The 16,646-nt window shown below is 47.3% G+C and overlaps 1 protein-coding gene across 1 annotated transcript in view; it reads left to right on the top strand.

Annotated features, from left to right (window-relative positions):
• The window catches only part of LOC128310747 (serine-rich adhesin for platelets), a 67,258-nt gene extending 54,049 nt beyond the window's left edge, over positions 1-13,209 (top strand). Inside the window, exons 4-5 of the mRNA XM_053047462.1 lie at positions 7,071-7,820; positions 11,513-13,209. Of these exons, the coding sequence (XP_052903422.1) occupies positions 7,071-7,820; positions 11,513-13,209 (2,447 nt within the window). The remainder of the gene's footprint in view (positions 1-7,070; positions 7,821-11,512) is intronic.
• Positions 13,210-16,646: the final 3,437 nt, after the last annotated feature.

Genomic DNA, 16,646 nt, shown 5'->3' with positions numbered 1-16,646 from the left:
GTGATTTTCTTGGTTCAGTTCGCCCCAACCAGTCGGTCAGTGCGAGTCCGTTCGGAAGGAAGGCGTTCAAACAGTGAGGCCCCAACACACGGTGAAGTGAAAACGAAAGCCAAACAACCGAAACGTGAACAGAAGCGATCCCTTTTTCGGTGTGTCGGCCGTTCTTGTAGTGCGGTTTTAGTGTGTGATAAATCCCGTCGGTAGTACTGCACCAGCAGTTCGGTGTTCGGAGAGCCACAAACGGTGCAGAGACAGCATTCTTTACAATTGTGACTTGAAAGCAAACGTAGTGGAAAGTGTATGCCAAGCAGTGGTAGAGCAGAAGATGTTTGGTGCCATGTGTTAGACTCACGCAGCTGATCAACTCCCAGAAATTCTTACACAAAAGTACAAAGTGTCAAATGTTGTGCAAAATTGTTACTACAAACTAGCAACTCGCCGTGTTATTTTATTGAAAACATTTGCCTGAAGCGCTCCCGCAAAAGTGTCCCGCGAATGAGTGAGTGAGGAATGTCCTTCCCGTTTTGAATGTACCTGGCATCTCTTGGATCAAGAAAAAAAGGGATGAAAATTTAGAGAAAAAAAAAACATAACCCAAATCAAGTTCAAATCCCAACGCGCTGTTAGAATAACGTTTTAAAGCGGCAGATTCTGCAATAATCCGGCAGTGAACGTGACATAATAAAATGGTTCTTCTAGCTCGTGAGAGAAACGTTTCCAGTGCGAATAATAAAATTCTTGTGCCATGCAAATATATAAGCAAGTGTTAAACTGATCGCGATACGCTAGTGTGTGTTTGTGCGTGTGTGTGTGTGTGTGTGTGTGTGTATGTGTTTGTTTGGTGGAAAAGGAAAATAAGTAAAACAGCAACAGCGCAAACGGTACAGACAGAACGCGCCCAACCGTTGAAAAAGGGCAAAGTTCAGCGTCAGTGCAGTGCATAGAGCAAACGACAGGGCGAATCGATCCCGGAAGCACCGTTGCTTCCACGCTGAAACGCATAGTCGTTTCAAACTTTCTTCTCGTTCCGGAACCGTCTCCAGGTAATGCGTTATGAGCGTGACTTCGATCTTTGGGATGCAATTTTCGTGCTTTTTCTTCCTAAAAACCGATAAATTGCCAACTAAATGTAGACAATTGGCGCAGAACATTTCATCGCCCAACGTGGAATCGATTAATTTCTACCCCGAACGTGCACTTACCACCACACCCATTTTTGGAGGAAGCAGAATGTTGCGCTTTTCATCGAAAGCCCAACACGAAAAAAAAAATGGAAAACCTTCGCCCGGCCACGAACTTGGGGGGCGAGCGTTCTGCTGTTGCTAGGACGAAGCAGAACGTTTGCGCGGCGATGGCACATAATGATGGTGATGGGTGATGGGTGAACCTGGCGAAAGGTTGCCCTTAGCAACCATCCAAACCATCACACCGGCCGCTTGGGTTCCGTTGGCAGAATGAATGAAACTGAACTTATGAATGAAATTGAGCCGAGTTGGCGAACCGCGAAGACGCCCATCCCGGCCCCGATGATACGAAGCCGATACCACCGACCCTTATCTCTCATCGGCGTTTTTTTTTCTCCCTTTTTCACCACCCATTTCGGGAAAGCGCACGCAGTCGCAGTGAAGAATGGGAAACCGTTGGAAAGGGTAGGGGAAGCAGATGGAGTTTCCGTGGCGAGAAGGGCTAGAACTGGATAACAATTTTGCAGAAGCGGCACGACAAGCGTGACATAACCTCAAGGTCGACCGTTCTGCGCATTCACGCGATTTTTCACACTGACACACACACACACAAGGGCGCATAATGGCGCCCGGAAATTTCCCTCGATTGCTGGAGTTAATTTCCTTTCAACAGCCCGCTTCCCTTTCGTTGCACACATCTCTGTGAAAACAGGGAATTTTATCTTCCGTTGCAATTGGTTTATTTGAAAGCAACAAATTTTGAATTCAAAGAAAAATGCGGCTTTTAATTTTGCTAAAACGTATGTTTTCCTTTGTGGCGTTTTTTCCTCTTCCGTCTCTCCCAATTCAACCCAATCCTTTACAGCATCTGAAACTTTGACGGAATTGCGCAATCTTTACCATTATCAGCTTGGGATGGTTTTTGTTTTTCATTCTCTCTCGCTGAAAGTTTCTTGTGTCTTTTTGAAAGACCCTTTTTTCTTCATTCCTTTCTCAGTCGCTTGTTTTTGTTCGACTCAAACAAAAGGGAAACGATTGCACGAAAGGAAAAAAAAGGCCGGGCATTTTCATTCATAAAAGCGCGCCTGGACCTGCTGCTGCTGGTTTTCGTTGTTTTCGATCATATCCTTGTGCGGTTTCGTTACGCTGTGACGTCACGGAGTGAGCCTTTGGGAAATGAGAATGAGAATGTATTTTTTCCGACCCCCCATGATGACGGTGGGACCGATTTCGCTTTTAGATGCGATATCGCCATTGTACTGCTGCAAAATGGGTTATGTGTGTTTATTTTTATCGACGGTAATTTTGCGACATGAAACCACTGAATAGCAGGGTTTTATGTATTAGCAAGTGTTTCCAATTCCATCTGAACGTTTGGGCATAATTATGGCACAGTGGAAGCCCTTAACGTGTATTTTGTTACGCGTCGTTAAGGTACAGGAACGGAACGGAACGGAATGCTTTAAACGTTGAAGATGCCATTTTGGCAGCTCATTAGATGGTTGTTTAAATGCTCAAACAGTCAGTCGGCACACTGCAGCCGCAAGATGACACAAAAAGTGAAAAAAAGAAGCGTTTTGTTGCTTATTTTCAACTGCAATGGAAAACTCGGCCCAGACACAGAGTCATCCCGCTTGGAAATGGGAAAATGTTGACAGAATACGCAAGCCGCATACCCAAACGGTAATGATATGTGTGCGTTTGTGCCCGGTTTTACGATACGGGCAAATGAAGCGTGGAACAAAGATTAAATTTCCTCGGCGTATTTTCACCGCCAAACTCCCCCCCCTCACGTGCTGGACCATCCCATCCGCTAAACGTCATCATTTAGCGAACCGAGTCCCAGAATAGAATGATCTCTCCGGTCGGTACAACCACCACCCGGGACGCCCGGTTTCGCTCCGGTCGGGAGGGTTGTTGGAAAATTTCAGCAACGCACAGCTCGAATCAGCCGCACAACCACAACACGACGCTAAATAAATCACAAACAAATACCGCACCGACCGCACATGGACCCCTTTGGCTGGGCTGGGCGATGAATCATGTACCGATTAAACTGCAAAATACACGCGATTTGTGATAATCAGACGGTCAGTTTGTCTGCGCTCAACTGTTGTTGCGTGCCGGCGGGATTTTTGTCCAGTTTGATGCCTTTTTTTTTAGACTGTAGATCGTTGCTTATCGAATGGGTTTCCCTTGGGAGCTATCATCGAATGGATTTTGTTTTTTTGGTTAATCACTTAACGTTTGTTGAGGTCGTTAGCTTTTATCGTTATAGTTGAATTAATTTGAATAACAAAACAATTATATAAATTTTAAATTTGAAGAAAACCTTTACGCAATAGTAGACAATTAAAAGCGAACTTTACAATAGAACGATTGTGCAATGGATAAACTTCACCACCACAATATTCGCAATAGGAAAACATTTCCGACACACAACCTCTCTATGTCAGCAATAGCTTTAGCGCTGATCGTTGATATGTTTCTCGGGTTTTGTCGCTTTCTCACGCCTACCCGGGCAGCTGCTGGTCATCGCATCGATTGGGACGGGAAGAGAGAAAATCGTCTCGGAAGCCACTAGACCCCGAATGTGTTAATGATAATTAACAAACACTATAACGACAGGACGCGGAAACACATCGGCGGCAGCGGTGTCCGACTGACAACAAACGATGGGCAACATCGTTGCCGGCCGGTAGCAAAAGGGGACATCGGCTTTTTTCACTCGATCCACCCATGTTTGTACTTTCAATTTCCACCAGCCAAGTAATCACTGGTTAAGGAGAATGGAAAGAATTGATAGGGCACGCCTGGGATTTATGAGGCGGCATGGTTTATCGTTCATGTTTTCTTCTGCTCGTTGACTTTGTTTCTCGCCTAACTTCTTGATTCTTTTTTTTTTTCTTTACGGTTTCAATATTGAACGCAGTCGAACGGTCGAAGGGCTGTTGCGAGTATGTTCGATTTTCCTTCCGGAGCAACAAGTTATTTTTCCTCGCTTTGGCGACAATACAGAATTATCCAGTGAGAGATGTTGAATATGGGACTATTGAAGGAAAACCAATATGTCTGCAATGTCCTGCAGTGATAAATAATTTTCAATAGGCTTATTACGGAAAGAATTCGATGATACTCTGCTTATTATCTCAGAGTCCTGCCCGTCTCTCATTTACACAGTTACATGTGCGCATGTTCACCCAAAAGACCCGGTAATGGCCAACATCTAGGAACTTGTCGACTAGTATTTTATTTCTCTCCACCAAAGGACATTTCGTATACGATGATACCAAAGATTTATGATTAACAGCATAAAACGAATTCATTTCCTCAGTAGGGAATAATTAAATATTTTAATATTACGATGTGACGAGCCAGTTAATCGTTAACTAATATTACTTTAAAGAAAACTTATACATGGGAAAAACACTCCCCTACTGCACGAATATGATAAATATGTGAGTCGATAGTTAAGGTAAATCAAAATTATCAGATAAAATCGTCCTATCTCTCGACAATGAGAACCGGTTGAACCAACCAGTTTTGTACGATCAGATAAGCTTATCACCTCAGTTCCATGCCATCGAAAGGAAACGAATTCTCACTCTCAGGTGGTACCTCCCGATGTGTGAATATTGATCGTAACCTGTGGCTAAACATGTCCTCCCCGAACGCGCATCTTACGCTCCTTCCCCCCCCCCCCTTTGAAAGGGACCACCGTACCGGCACCATGAATAGCAAGCACAACGGCAACAAAAAGAGAATCAATCTGTTTCACTTAAATCTTATCTTAATCTCGGGTCGAAAATCTCATCCATAACCCCTCCCGGTCCCCAAGGGGCAGACGACAATCTTGCAACAGGGAATGCCGTCGGCTTAAGCACTGTTCGCCCCGATGGTGTCTACCAGCCGATCGCCCTCGGAATCTCGGTCTGTCACATATTATTAAACAATACAATACAGGAAGAGACTCCAGGCGCAAGGCGTCGGAAGAATGCACACCACCAACAAGACATGTTGATGATTTCATTTGCCAGGTCGATGTCGATCGGTCGTGGTGGATCGTAGCCGACGTTTCGGTCGTTCGCGTTGTTCATAATGCTTATAATCTCCACCCGGGAACGCGGGGGGAGAGAACAAAAATCTAGCGAAGAGGTGTAAAAGCCCAAAACAAGAACACCCAGTCGAAGGAGAGCACACTCGAAAGACAGGGCCCGGGAAACCCATGCTCGGTAAAGAACCCTGGGCATGGGCTCGAGCAACCCGACCCGAGGTGACCGATAATAACGAATCGGAAAGGCACTCAAACACACGTACACTGCACCCCCCCCCCCCCCCTTTGGGTAAGCTGGCAGGAATGCCGTACCCTTCATCATCAACGCCATCATCAACGCCAGTTGTCCTCCTAGCGGGTGGAATAAAATCTATAAATTTAATACGTTTATTTTGACACTTCTATGGCGCGAAGGCGCGCGCGCGCGCGGGCTCGTTCGTCTGTTTCTCTCTCGCCGTCGTTCTTGTTTCTAGCCTGGGCCACCAACCGCAACCACTCCTGCGCTCCTTTCGGCAACCGAGCAGCAACCTCTTGTCATGTCCTCTTATCCATTCTTTTTGCTGGTTACAATCCAAAAACCACTTTTTACCAGCGCGTCCGTTGTTGCGTCCGTTTTGGACTATCGAACCATTCTTCGTTCCGTTTCTTCTTGATTCTCCGTTTGCTTCCATGCTCAATAGTCGCTTGTTGCGTTTGTGCCATTGCCACGCTCAGGTTCAATCGTTGCTATTGATGTTTTATTTTTATTGTATAAACATTTCCTTTATGTTCTATAAATTTGACTGTTCATTGTAACATTTCTGTCCATGCCGCTGTGTACGCGTCGTCGCACACACCTTGAAGAATAATTTCTACATAAGCGTGGTGTCTTTAGAAAAAAATCTTTTCCAAGATCAGCAGCTTCTACCCTGCAGCGGAGAAAAAGGTCTGTTTTATCAATTCCAGCGGCCGGTAGCCAACAAACCAAAATCATCTCGATTAACACTACGTCAACCCCCATGAACCAGTGATCTTTCCCTCCCCCCCCCCCCACCAATCGACTAGTCAACATCTGTAATGGCGATTTAGAAAACACAACCTCATGCCGAAATGTCTGGATCACACGGATTAGTAGATCAACACCACACTACGCCACACTTCCTCTACCAAATTCGTCAAGATCACGAGTGTCATCGTTTTTGACAGCGTTGAACAATTCACCATCTAACCCTAACTGGGCACATTAGCAGCATCTTCGCGGGAACGGGGTACGTTGCCGTCCAAAAACCCTGAATGCCCCGCGGACCTCTGAAGGGTGCAGTATAACGTTAGATGAACAAAACAAATGTTGCGTTGCTATCGGATTTACCCCGAAGGCACCGTACCGGCCACACTGCGCTAATGGCCATCCATTTATGGTTTTGGCTGCGTTGCGGAATCATAATGCTTGCCCATGTGTTATGGTGCACACACTTGGAAAAAGGCGGCACAATTGCAGCGCGAGCTGGCAGTAGACAGCGCGGCCGCGGCTGAATTAGTTGCTCGTAGTGTCACGGTGTCAATTGTTTAATGACATTTAATTAATTAATTTTCCCCTCACCGGAGCAAACCACGGGACGGGATGGAAGGGGAACATTGCGGGGAGCCTTGTTTGAGTTCTAGTTTGAGTAGGGAATAGCGGAATTGATCTACATTCTGGCCGAAGTGATGTAGATCCGGGAGGTCATTGTGATCGTATGGCGATGCTGTGAATAATATTTGCAAAACAATTTTCAGCTATTGAGATCGATCGTATGATTGAATGTGGATAGAGTTCTCATCTTTCTTCCCTTTTCCCTTTTCTCTTCCGATAGGTGGCGTTGCCCCTGGACCACCAGCAGCTGCCATGATCATGGAAGGGCTAGAAACGTTGGTTGCGCCATCGCATCACACATTCCTGCTGACCGAGTCGGCGGCCGCAGCACACTTTAACGTGCTGAGCTTCGATACGTGCGGCCTGTTCAAGACGGGCACCACGACCACCTCGCTCGGGCTGAACAACAACAGCACGACGACACCGAACAACAATCATCACCATCACCTGTACCACCCGTACCATCATCAAACGGCGGTCAGCACTGCGACGGCCCTTGCCCACCATCAGCCCCATCATCACCATCATCATTCGGCAACGCAACAACAGCAGCAGCAGCAACAGCAGCAACAGCAGCAACATCAGCACAATTCATCCGCCAGTACGATTGTTTCATCGTCGGCTGTTTCATCGGCGATCGCCAGTGCTGCCAGCTCGACAGCGATCACCACGCACACGACAGCGACGACGAGCGTTACCGCCTCGCATACATCCCACGGTCACAGCCACCATCACCATAACCATCCGCATCTGAGCCTGCTGAGTACCGGTGGGAGTGGCAGCGGTGCGACCGGTGGCGCCGGTCATCACTCGAACGATAGCTCGACCCTGCACTCCGGCACCGGTGACGATCATTCGCAATCGCAAACAGACGCACAGGCCGGCGATCTCAATACACCCGTAACCACCTCCGGGGACATCCCGTCGTTCTTTGGACCGTCGACGGTCGTAGAACCACCGCCGATTACCGGTAAGTTTCATGACCATCATCACCATCTCTCCCAGACTTTCGTTGCCAACGGGACAATAGCATAAGACATTGGAATCATATCTAGAGCACTTATTTCCAACTACGGACTAGAAGCCCTAAACATATCTAACGTTCCTGGAAATGGCCTCGAAAATCATTAAGCCCAAGACTCGTCTCGTCTCGTCCCGATTCCTTCAGTTAGAAAACCTGTTCGCGACTGACACATTCCCCTGCCGGAACGTGGTTTCACACTTATAAAATAAGAACGCTCAAACCACATCAAAAAACCATTCATTTCGTCGGCATCACACCCTGCACCTCTGCCCCTGGCTCTCGAACCACAGCCGCGCTGTGTGGTCCTTCCATCGTGCGCGGAGGCTCATTAACAGCCCAAGATTAATCAGCGGACGTTTATATAAATGTCCCAACTACCGAAAAACGGTAGTGACCGATTCCGCACCGATTCTCCAAATCAGATTCATTTGTTGCTGTGCTGGCTTTGCTTTCCCCATGCCGCCAGCCCGGTGCTTCGTGGTTGATCGTATGGCAGCGTAGAATTAATGGCAACTATCGGAGTGAAGCTCACCGGTTTAGTAGATCGATCGGTTTTGAACGTGAATCGTGAAGGCTTGGCCACGCTACCAAAACCGCAGTAATCCGGCAATCACGAAGCTGTACGATACGCAAACAGGGCAGGGTAACGCGTATCGGTCGGGTGAAGTATGACGACGGGGATGAGCCGTCCAGTCGATAAATAATAATCCGCCGGAAACGAAACGAAGTCAACCGGGAGTGTCTGGAACAGGATGGCTATTGCTTCAACAGAGAGAGAGAGAGGTTGAGTTGCGCGACATTCGAAGATGGTAGCATAAATCAGCATTATGTCGGATCACTATGCTCCCGCTGGCGGTACGCAACGTACGTAGTAAAGGTGGTAGAATAACGGATCGCCTACCGTAGTAAAGCCACAAACTTATGCCATCAGACGAATTCTGTTGTGCAGAAATTTACCTTCGGCGTGCCATTGGCCATTGGATGACAATTAAATGCACAACTTTGACTTTGATTTTTATTGTGCACGAGCTTTCTGCAGATCGGGGCACGGTTAGCACCATTTTCTTTGCTCTCTAGCCCTATTGCCCCCCGCGAATGGCCGAAAACTCAAATGAAACTTTTTGAAAGAACAAGAACCTTCAACACGAAGAATCGTTGACAGCAGTTAGAATTAATGTTTGTTCCGTATCGCCCATCAACCGAAAGCAACGGCTATGACATTGACATTCGAATGAGATCCCCGATGTCCCGCGTCAAACTTTGAAGGTGTTATACCCTCGGCAAGAATGCGGTACGTGCTGGCTCGCCCAACTTACGGTTCCGTTCAAGAAAAGGCACTGAAACACACGTCGACAGATCCAATCCCTCTCCCCACGGGTACGATACGTGCCTTGACAGGGCAAACGATGAGCATGTCAGTGATGCTAAGCATTACCTCGATTTGACACTAATGCTATCTAACAAGCCCCGTGCCTCGGAGCCTGTGTCGCTTGAGGGCCAGCTCACACCTTAACTCCACGCCCCGTGACAAGGGTGACTAGCACTGGACGGTGTAATTCCTGTCCCAAAAATTCCCCCCAAAGGCGAGGTTCACCAAACCTGCCAACATAATCGAACACCGCGGGGCCAGTTCAAAGGTGATCGGCGATGGACGGGTAAAGCAGAGAGAGAGAGAGTGCGAGAGAAAAACCCCAAATCACCACGCTAATCACTATTTCCGGTCACCGGTCCGATCACGTCGTTGGACCCGACGCGAAGCGTGCGTGCGTGCGTTAAATCGACATCATCATCACAATATTGACTTATGCACCCTCTTATGCGATCCCGTCGCGGCCGTATGCGCTGTTCGATCGTAGCGATCCGCGGGATACCAGCCACCCGGGGGGGATCAGACCCCGAAAGCGAGCGAATAAAAATATGCTCTCCCTTTTTTTCGCTCTCTCTCTCTCTCTCCCTTCAACGATCGATCGATCGATCGATCGTCGAGGCGAAAGTACCGAAAACATAAATTACGCTATCAGCATAAATTAACCGGCCGCCCGTCGTTGGTGATTGGGGGTTGATTGCATTCACGGACGGCGGTTACGGATATCTACGGTGTTACCCTAACTGTGGTGGCTGTAGATCAAAACAGGCTGCACAAGGATCGTGCAACTGGATCATCCAACGAGGGCCTTCGGGTCGAGGGTCTGCTCAAAACATGCATGTACAAACCGCTCTCGCTGAGCACATTTCATCATATGCCCGAAGCATCCAAAAAATGATAAAAAAACTTCAAAAACCGGGACGGAAACTCGCTGGATTTTTTTTCAAGCAGGAGATTTCGTTACGAACCGCCTGAATCCGGTAACGGTGGCGCATCCCAAAAAAAAACCAGCTGGAGCAAAACCAATTCCCAAAGCGTCTCGCAAATACGGCAACAAATATTAATTAGAACCTTCCAGCGTTAATTAGCAATTTCTGCTGATTTATGTTAATGCCCGGTAGCCCGGTAGCCGAACCGGGCGCTGACTGAGCAACGTGTCGTTCCGGCGTCTGTTGGATCGTTTGGCACGTTGCGCTTGTGGATGTGCAACATTTCGTACCGCGAAACACACACAAAATGAAACCCAATCGTGTATGATCATAAAATTATCCTTTAACAACCCCTTTTTGGACAAAACCTAGAAACGTTTCACTGCCGAATTCTTGAAATTGACTGCCGAACGGGAGAGAGTTGAACAGGCATGTGAAAATGAACAACGAAAATAAAATGTTTCTGCCACGTGATGATATGAACCTGGTAGTAAAATTGCATGCTTTGCTTTCTACAGCATAATTCAAAGTGATCAAGAGTTGGTACAATGTGTGCTGTAGCTTACATACAATGATTTATTAAATGGTTTAAGGGTTTCTACCACACGACGGGGTTTTTTTTTCTCGCACTGGTACAAAAAAGGTATTCAACATATTTCCGTTCAAACTGCTAATGTTGTAACGCTGATCTTATCTGCTAAGTGAAAAACATAACCCTCAAAACTTTTCAATGGTAAAGCATAGAAGAAGAAAAAACTGTCATCCAAATCCAAAGGGGGGAACCAATACAACACCAAACCAGAACAGAGGAAAAAAAACCAGAACAAAAAACACCAATAATGATTGCGGGTGCGATTAAAATTTATGGTTAATTTATGCAAACCATGATAGCATAAAAGAAACGAGCTCACCTCGGCAAACGCGAGTCTGTGCGAGTAGGACGCCGAAATACAGCCAAAGAACAATCGATTAAGCCACAAACCGAAACATGTGATCGAAGAGAATGGGGAACGTTTGTGTTTTGATCGTTCCATCGTTCCTCCGTGGAAATAAAACACCCAAAACCATATGGCGGAATTGATCGTGGTTTACCGCTCCAGCTAAAGGTTTGGAATGAAAATTCTGTACGATTTGTTTGCAGATTGTTATAAAATTTCTTCCGAACACTGACACTTTGAAATAAATTCGTACCGTTTGCATATGATTCACACAAACCAATCACCAGGACCACCTTGAATAATCATTCAACCACATTTAACCTAACCTTCCCGCAAATGCGAAACGATTCATTCTTAACACCATTTCTTTTCCGCTGCTTTTCTGTGTCGTTGCGTGTTTTGCAGGATCAATCGAATCGGACGATCTCTCGCTGGAGCCACAGACGGTGTCCAGCCCGTGCGTCAGCCTCTGCAGTCCCACCAAGCAGGAGCGCAGCACACCGCAATCGATCGCCAACGAGGAAGAGGCTAGCAATACCAGCAGTACCAACACGATGTACCCATCGTCCGGTTCACAGCAGCAGCATCAACAACAACAACAGCAGCAGCAACAACAACAGCAACAGCAGCAACAGCAACAACAGCAGCAACATTCACTTCACGGGCAGATTCGCGTTGCCGGGTTGGCCAGCGTCACGGGTGGCGCCGACATGCATCACGGCAGCAACGACGGTGTCCAATCGTCCGATGCGATCGAGAACAAGATCTCTTACCGGGGCATATTCACGTCGAGCGCTAGCCCCAGCATGGGACTGCAGGCGGGCAACGTGATGCCGGGATCGGGTCAGATGTCACCGACGGCCGGTTTGGGTCCGGCCAGCTGGGGTTTGCCGAGCCCGGACAAGAGCCTATTCCAGGCGCCCATGTTCGGTCTGCTCGGCCCGCAAGCCACTAGCGCATCACAAGGTGTTTCGGCTACCTCACCATCGATCGGCCAGCACCATCAGCACCATTACGGGACGGGTGGTGATGAGCGAGGTCACAGCCACGGGCACGGTGCCGGTACCGAGCTGCTCGGCCTGAACATGGACTGTGCGAGCATCATCCTGAAGCAGCCGCCGAGCTACAACAGCTGCGTCGGATCGCTCGACATGCAGCAGAGTCAGGACATGCATGCGTACGGCCGCCAGGGCCAGGCAGGTTTGGGCATGGGCCAGAAGTATCAGTGGTTAGACTCGCCGGTAGATCCGTACGTCGGTAGCCCGCAGCACGGATCGGTCGTCCTGCCCGGGCCCTCCTCCACACCGATCTCCGTCGGGCCAATCATTCCGAAGCAGGAACCCTATTCCACACCGAACGCCTGCACGTCCGACTCGAGCCAGCTCGGGGGGCTGACACCGGCCCAAGCCGCCCAGCAGGCCCAGTATGCCGTCCAGCTGGCTGAGTACAACCAGGCCACCAGCAAGGGCCACGAGATCCTTTCGCAGGTCTACCAGCAGAGCACAATGCCGCTGAAGCTGGTGCCGGTCAAGCCACGGAAGTACCCGAACCGACCGAGCAAGACGCCCGTGCACGAGCGTCCGTACGCCTGCCCGGTAGAAAACTGTGACCGACGGTTCTCGCGCTCCGACGAACTGACCCGACATATCCGGATCCACACGGGACAGAAGCCGTTCCAGTGTCGGATCTGCATGCGCTCGTTCAGCCGATCCGATCACCTGACGACGCACATCCGTACGCACACCGGCGAGAAGCCGTTCTCCTGTGACATTTGCGGTCGGAAGTTTGCGCGCTCGGACGAGAAGAAACGCCACGCCAAGGTGCATCTGAAGCAGCGCATCAAGAAGGAGAAGAATTCCGGCAGCGGAGGTAGCAGCGCCAACAACAGTGCCTCCAGTGCTCATCATACCCACCACGCTCAGCAGCAGCAGCAGCAACAACACCACCATCAACAGCAACAACATCAACATCAGCAGCAGCAGCAGCTTGGACATCACCCGGTACATCCAGGGCTGCACGCGCATCATCTGCTCACGCATGACGATCTCACCGGTATACCGATCGTATCGTCCTCATCGAACCCGGCCAACAACAGCTTGTAGACCGAGCTTTCGTCGATCGATATTATGCGATTGAATGATCCCCAGATTGAGCTGGTCCACGACGATCCGTTCATGGGCTACATCAACGAAGATACCACCGTCGAAGACACGTCCGAACCGAATCGAAACGGAGTTACCGAACCAGAGGAGATGGAGGAGGAGGCGGGTGAGAATTCCGAGGATGAGCTGGATGTCGGTGAAAACAGTCGAACGGAGGCTATTTCTAATGTCCAAAAATCGCCCACCTCCAGCTCTCCCGTGCATCGGCCGGTGGGGCAACAGTCCACGCCGCACGGCAGACAACCGTATGTGATTGTTTTACTGATGGAGTAAGGTGGCCCCGGCCACCCGTATACGATGGAAATAGCAAACGCAACGTGCCGAAACTGACGATTTACGGTGCAGCCCGAACAACTTCGCTTCACTTGCAGTGCCATAAACCGGGTCAGGTGTCAGCCATCTATGCAACAAAAACAGAGAAACTTCGCAGCTCCAGCAGAAGCAAAAAACCAGCAGCACCAGAACAAGTGAGACCATTTCCAATCCGCACAATACCGTTTGACGAAATAGTAAACCCGGATATATCACCACATGCAAATGCAATAGCAGCCCTAAATGATAACGTAACATAAGCAAATGGACAGAACATGATCGAAAAGCTCACGTTTTTTATACACATCTACCTAGACTGTTTAGAAGCGGGAGAACGCACGCGTTTCGTGAAATTTACAATTCGCATCTTGGCAAAACAGTATTTACACGTCCTAATTCTAGCACCTTCAAGCTCTCAATTCTGCACCACCGAACAGTGATCATTGTGTGGTTACGCACCTTCTCCAGGCACTCGCCATTGGAACTTCCACACGGTCAACTCGATACGCACTTGATGGCATTTTTTTGGTATTCGTGCAGTGTTGAATGTTAAAACTCGTCATCTTACTCGCCCGTTAAATGTCACTTACTTTCGTCGTTCATTTCATCGGAAGTGTGCCCGTGGCGTCGTTTGGACACCTAGGCGTTACTGCGTCAACCATTGGGGAAAATAATATCATTTTCTCAAACGGGCTTCAAAGGTGAAATGTGGTGCCAAGCTATCACCACCATCGAAACCCCCAAAACCGTTTTCTTTCTTATAATCTCTATATCTCTTAGAATACTGTGATCTCATTTTTCGTATAGGAGCAAACAACGAAAAACAAAGCGAAAAACTCGAAGCGAACAAAGCGGGAAGCAAGGAAAGGAAATTATAAAAAAAAATGCAAACAAAAAAGAAAACCCTTACATATACATATATTTTTTTAAAAAGAAAACACTGAGCGGCCTCAGAGCAGATTGATTGGAACAAGATTGGAGCGACAAATCGAGCTAAGCTGCATACTTTTTAAGTATTGCCTTGCAGTAGGTAATCTAACAAATTGATTAAAATTTTACATGATCGACGCGCGATCCGCGCGGGGGAACTGTGCGAACTCTGATCTGATCTGGGTTTGGGATTGTCAAAGGTAAGAAAGGAAGAACGATGAAAAAAAAAACACGATTACTATTGCGCATGATGTGATGATGAAAATCATCGAAAATCATTATCAATGTATACCTTCCACAAACCTCCGACGCCTCCCCTGTCTTCTTCCACTACACTAACTCGTGTCCCAAGGTTAATCTTCGCCTTTACGCACTTAACAGCACCATGTCGGCACACAGTGTTCCCACTAGATGTGTGGGGCTGTTCAGCATCTTCAGCAGACAGCCCCGCGTTAGTGTTTAGTGGTATTTTTATCGGAAACTTAAAACATTTTTGAGTGTTGAATTGCTGTACCATCAAAGCCAGTGGCCGAAAGGCGCACGTGTATGTACTACATGCAGTGTGTTCTCTTTCTCGCTCTCTCTTTCTCTCTCTATCTATTTCTCTCTTTACGATAGTTGTAAGACACAAGTGAGTGCAAACAAAATGGGTGTACTAAGGCGAAGAATCACACAAAGCGATACCAGTAGAGAAGAAGGCGAATACGATGTAGAAGATTAAAGAATTACATGATCTTAAGCTTAAGGGGTAAACCATACTTTAGATGTAATAGAATGGAAAGTACATAACTAAGGGATGCTAATGGTGTTGCAGCAAACAGAAGCAACCCGAAGCAACATGATCGTAGTTAGGATGCATTTGTTTTCTGTTGTTTCGTATGAAAAGAATATGATTCTCATTGAAAGGCAAAAGAAAAGAAGAAAAAGGAGAAATAGCTCTTAGCCTAATAGTATTTAACACAAAACCACAAACAACTACTAAAACGGAACAAAGGGACGACGATTAGAGAGAGATTTAATGCACGTTGTTGGGCACGGTTTTGCGGCTCCCGTTGTGGCTCCCTTACTGTAAAGTCCTTTTCGTTTGTTTGTACGTTCCCATTGGTTGTTGAACAATGTTCGGCGTGGATGTTTACAAGTCTACCAGTACGTGGTGTGGTCGTTCCTTTCGTTATTTTGCATAGATTTAGGCTACGTTTAACTGATAGTTTAACTTGCTCATCGCATTTGATCGTGTCGCTAACTGTACTGTGTAATTTACTAACTGTTTCATCATAGCAAAACATTTCATGCTCTGGAAGAACGCGTTTAGGGGGGGGGCATCAAGTATCAGCAAGCATGGCCGTCCCGCTGCTGATGTAAAACAAAGAATAACTGTAGTGCCACCCAATACACCGTGCAAATGTGCTGCCATATTAAGATATCCTTTACTGCAAATGAAACACACACCCCTCCATTGCAATGAAATTTTCCAATGTTTCTGTTTCTGTTTCCTTTTGTTTTCGATTCAATGTTTTTTTTATGTATATTTTATTCCATCCGTTCCTTGTTCATATTTTCCAACACATGGTTAAACCTTTTCGTACATATTTGTACATATTTGTGTAGCTTTTTCGTGTAATGTTTGGAACGTGTTTTGTGTGTGTTTTATTTTTGTATGTTTTCGTTGTACATAACACTTTGTTTGTATTTTGCTGCCCAACTTATGTTGCACCCTGTTTCTAACAGTGCCATCAATGCAGGATAATGCATAGAAGCATTTGATGCTGCAAACGCTTTCCCTGAATGGATTCATTCGAATTAATCGAATCTCCCGGGAAGAGGAGAGCGGTTCGCGCTACATCACTCTGATGCTTTGCCATTAAGTCATTAGTCCGTGTTTGCATATCGACACATTGTCCGTAATGCCGTTTTGCTCGGAAAAAGATTTTCTTCGTATTATTTACGGGCTACATGGAGCTAGTCGTAACGCTTGTTTAGTTTAATTTTCTTTATTCGCATTTATAACACTGTACACTGACGCAACGCAGCAAACTGTGGAGACTCAGATAGGGCAAACCTAAGTTTTGGTGTTTTTGCTGTCAAGATCGCATCAAGATTACTATTTTGTGGTAACATTAGCACAAACACACAGA

This window comes from Anopheles moucheti, chromosome 2, assembly GCF_943734755.1.
Source record: "Anopheles moucheti chromosome 2, idAnoMoucSN_F20_07, whole genome shotgun sequence".
Taxonomy (NCBI): Eukaryota; Metazoa; Arthropoda; class Insecta; order Diptera; family Culicidae; genus Anopheles; species Anopheles moucheti.
This window is presented reverse-complemented; position numbering and strand designations above follow the sequence as displayed.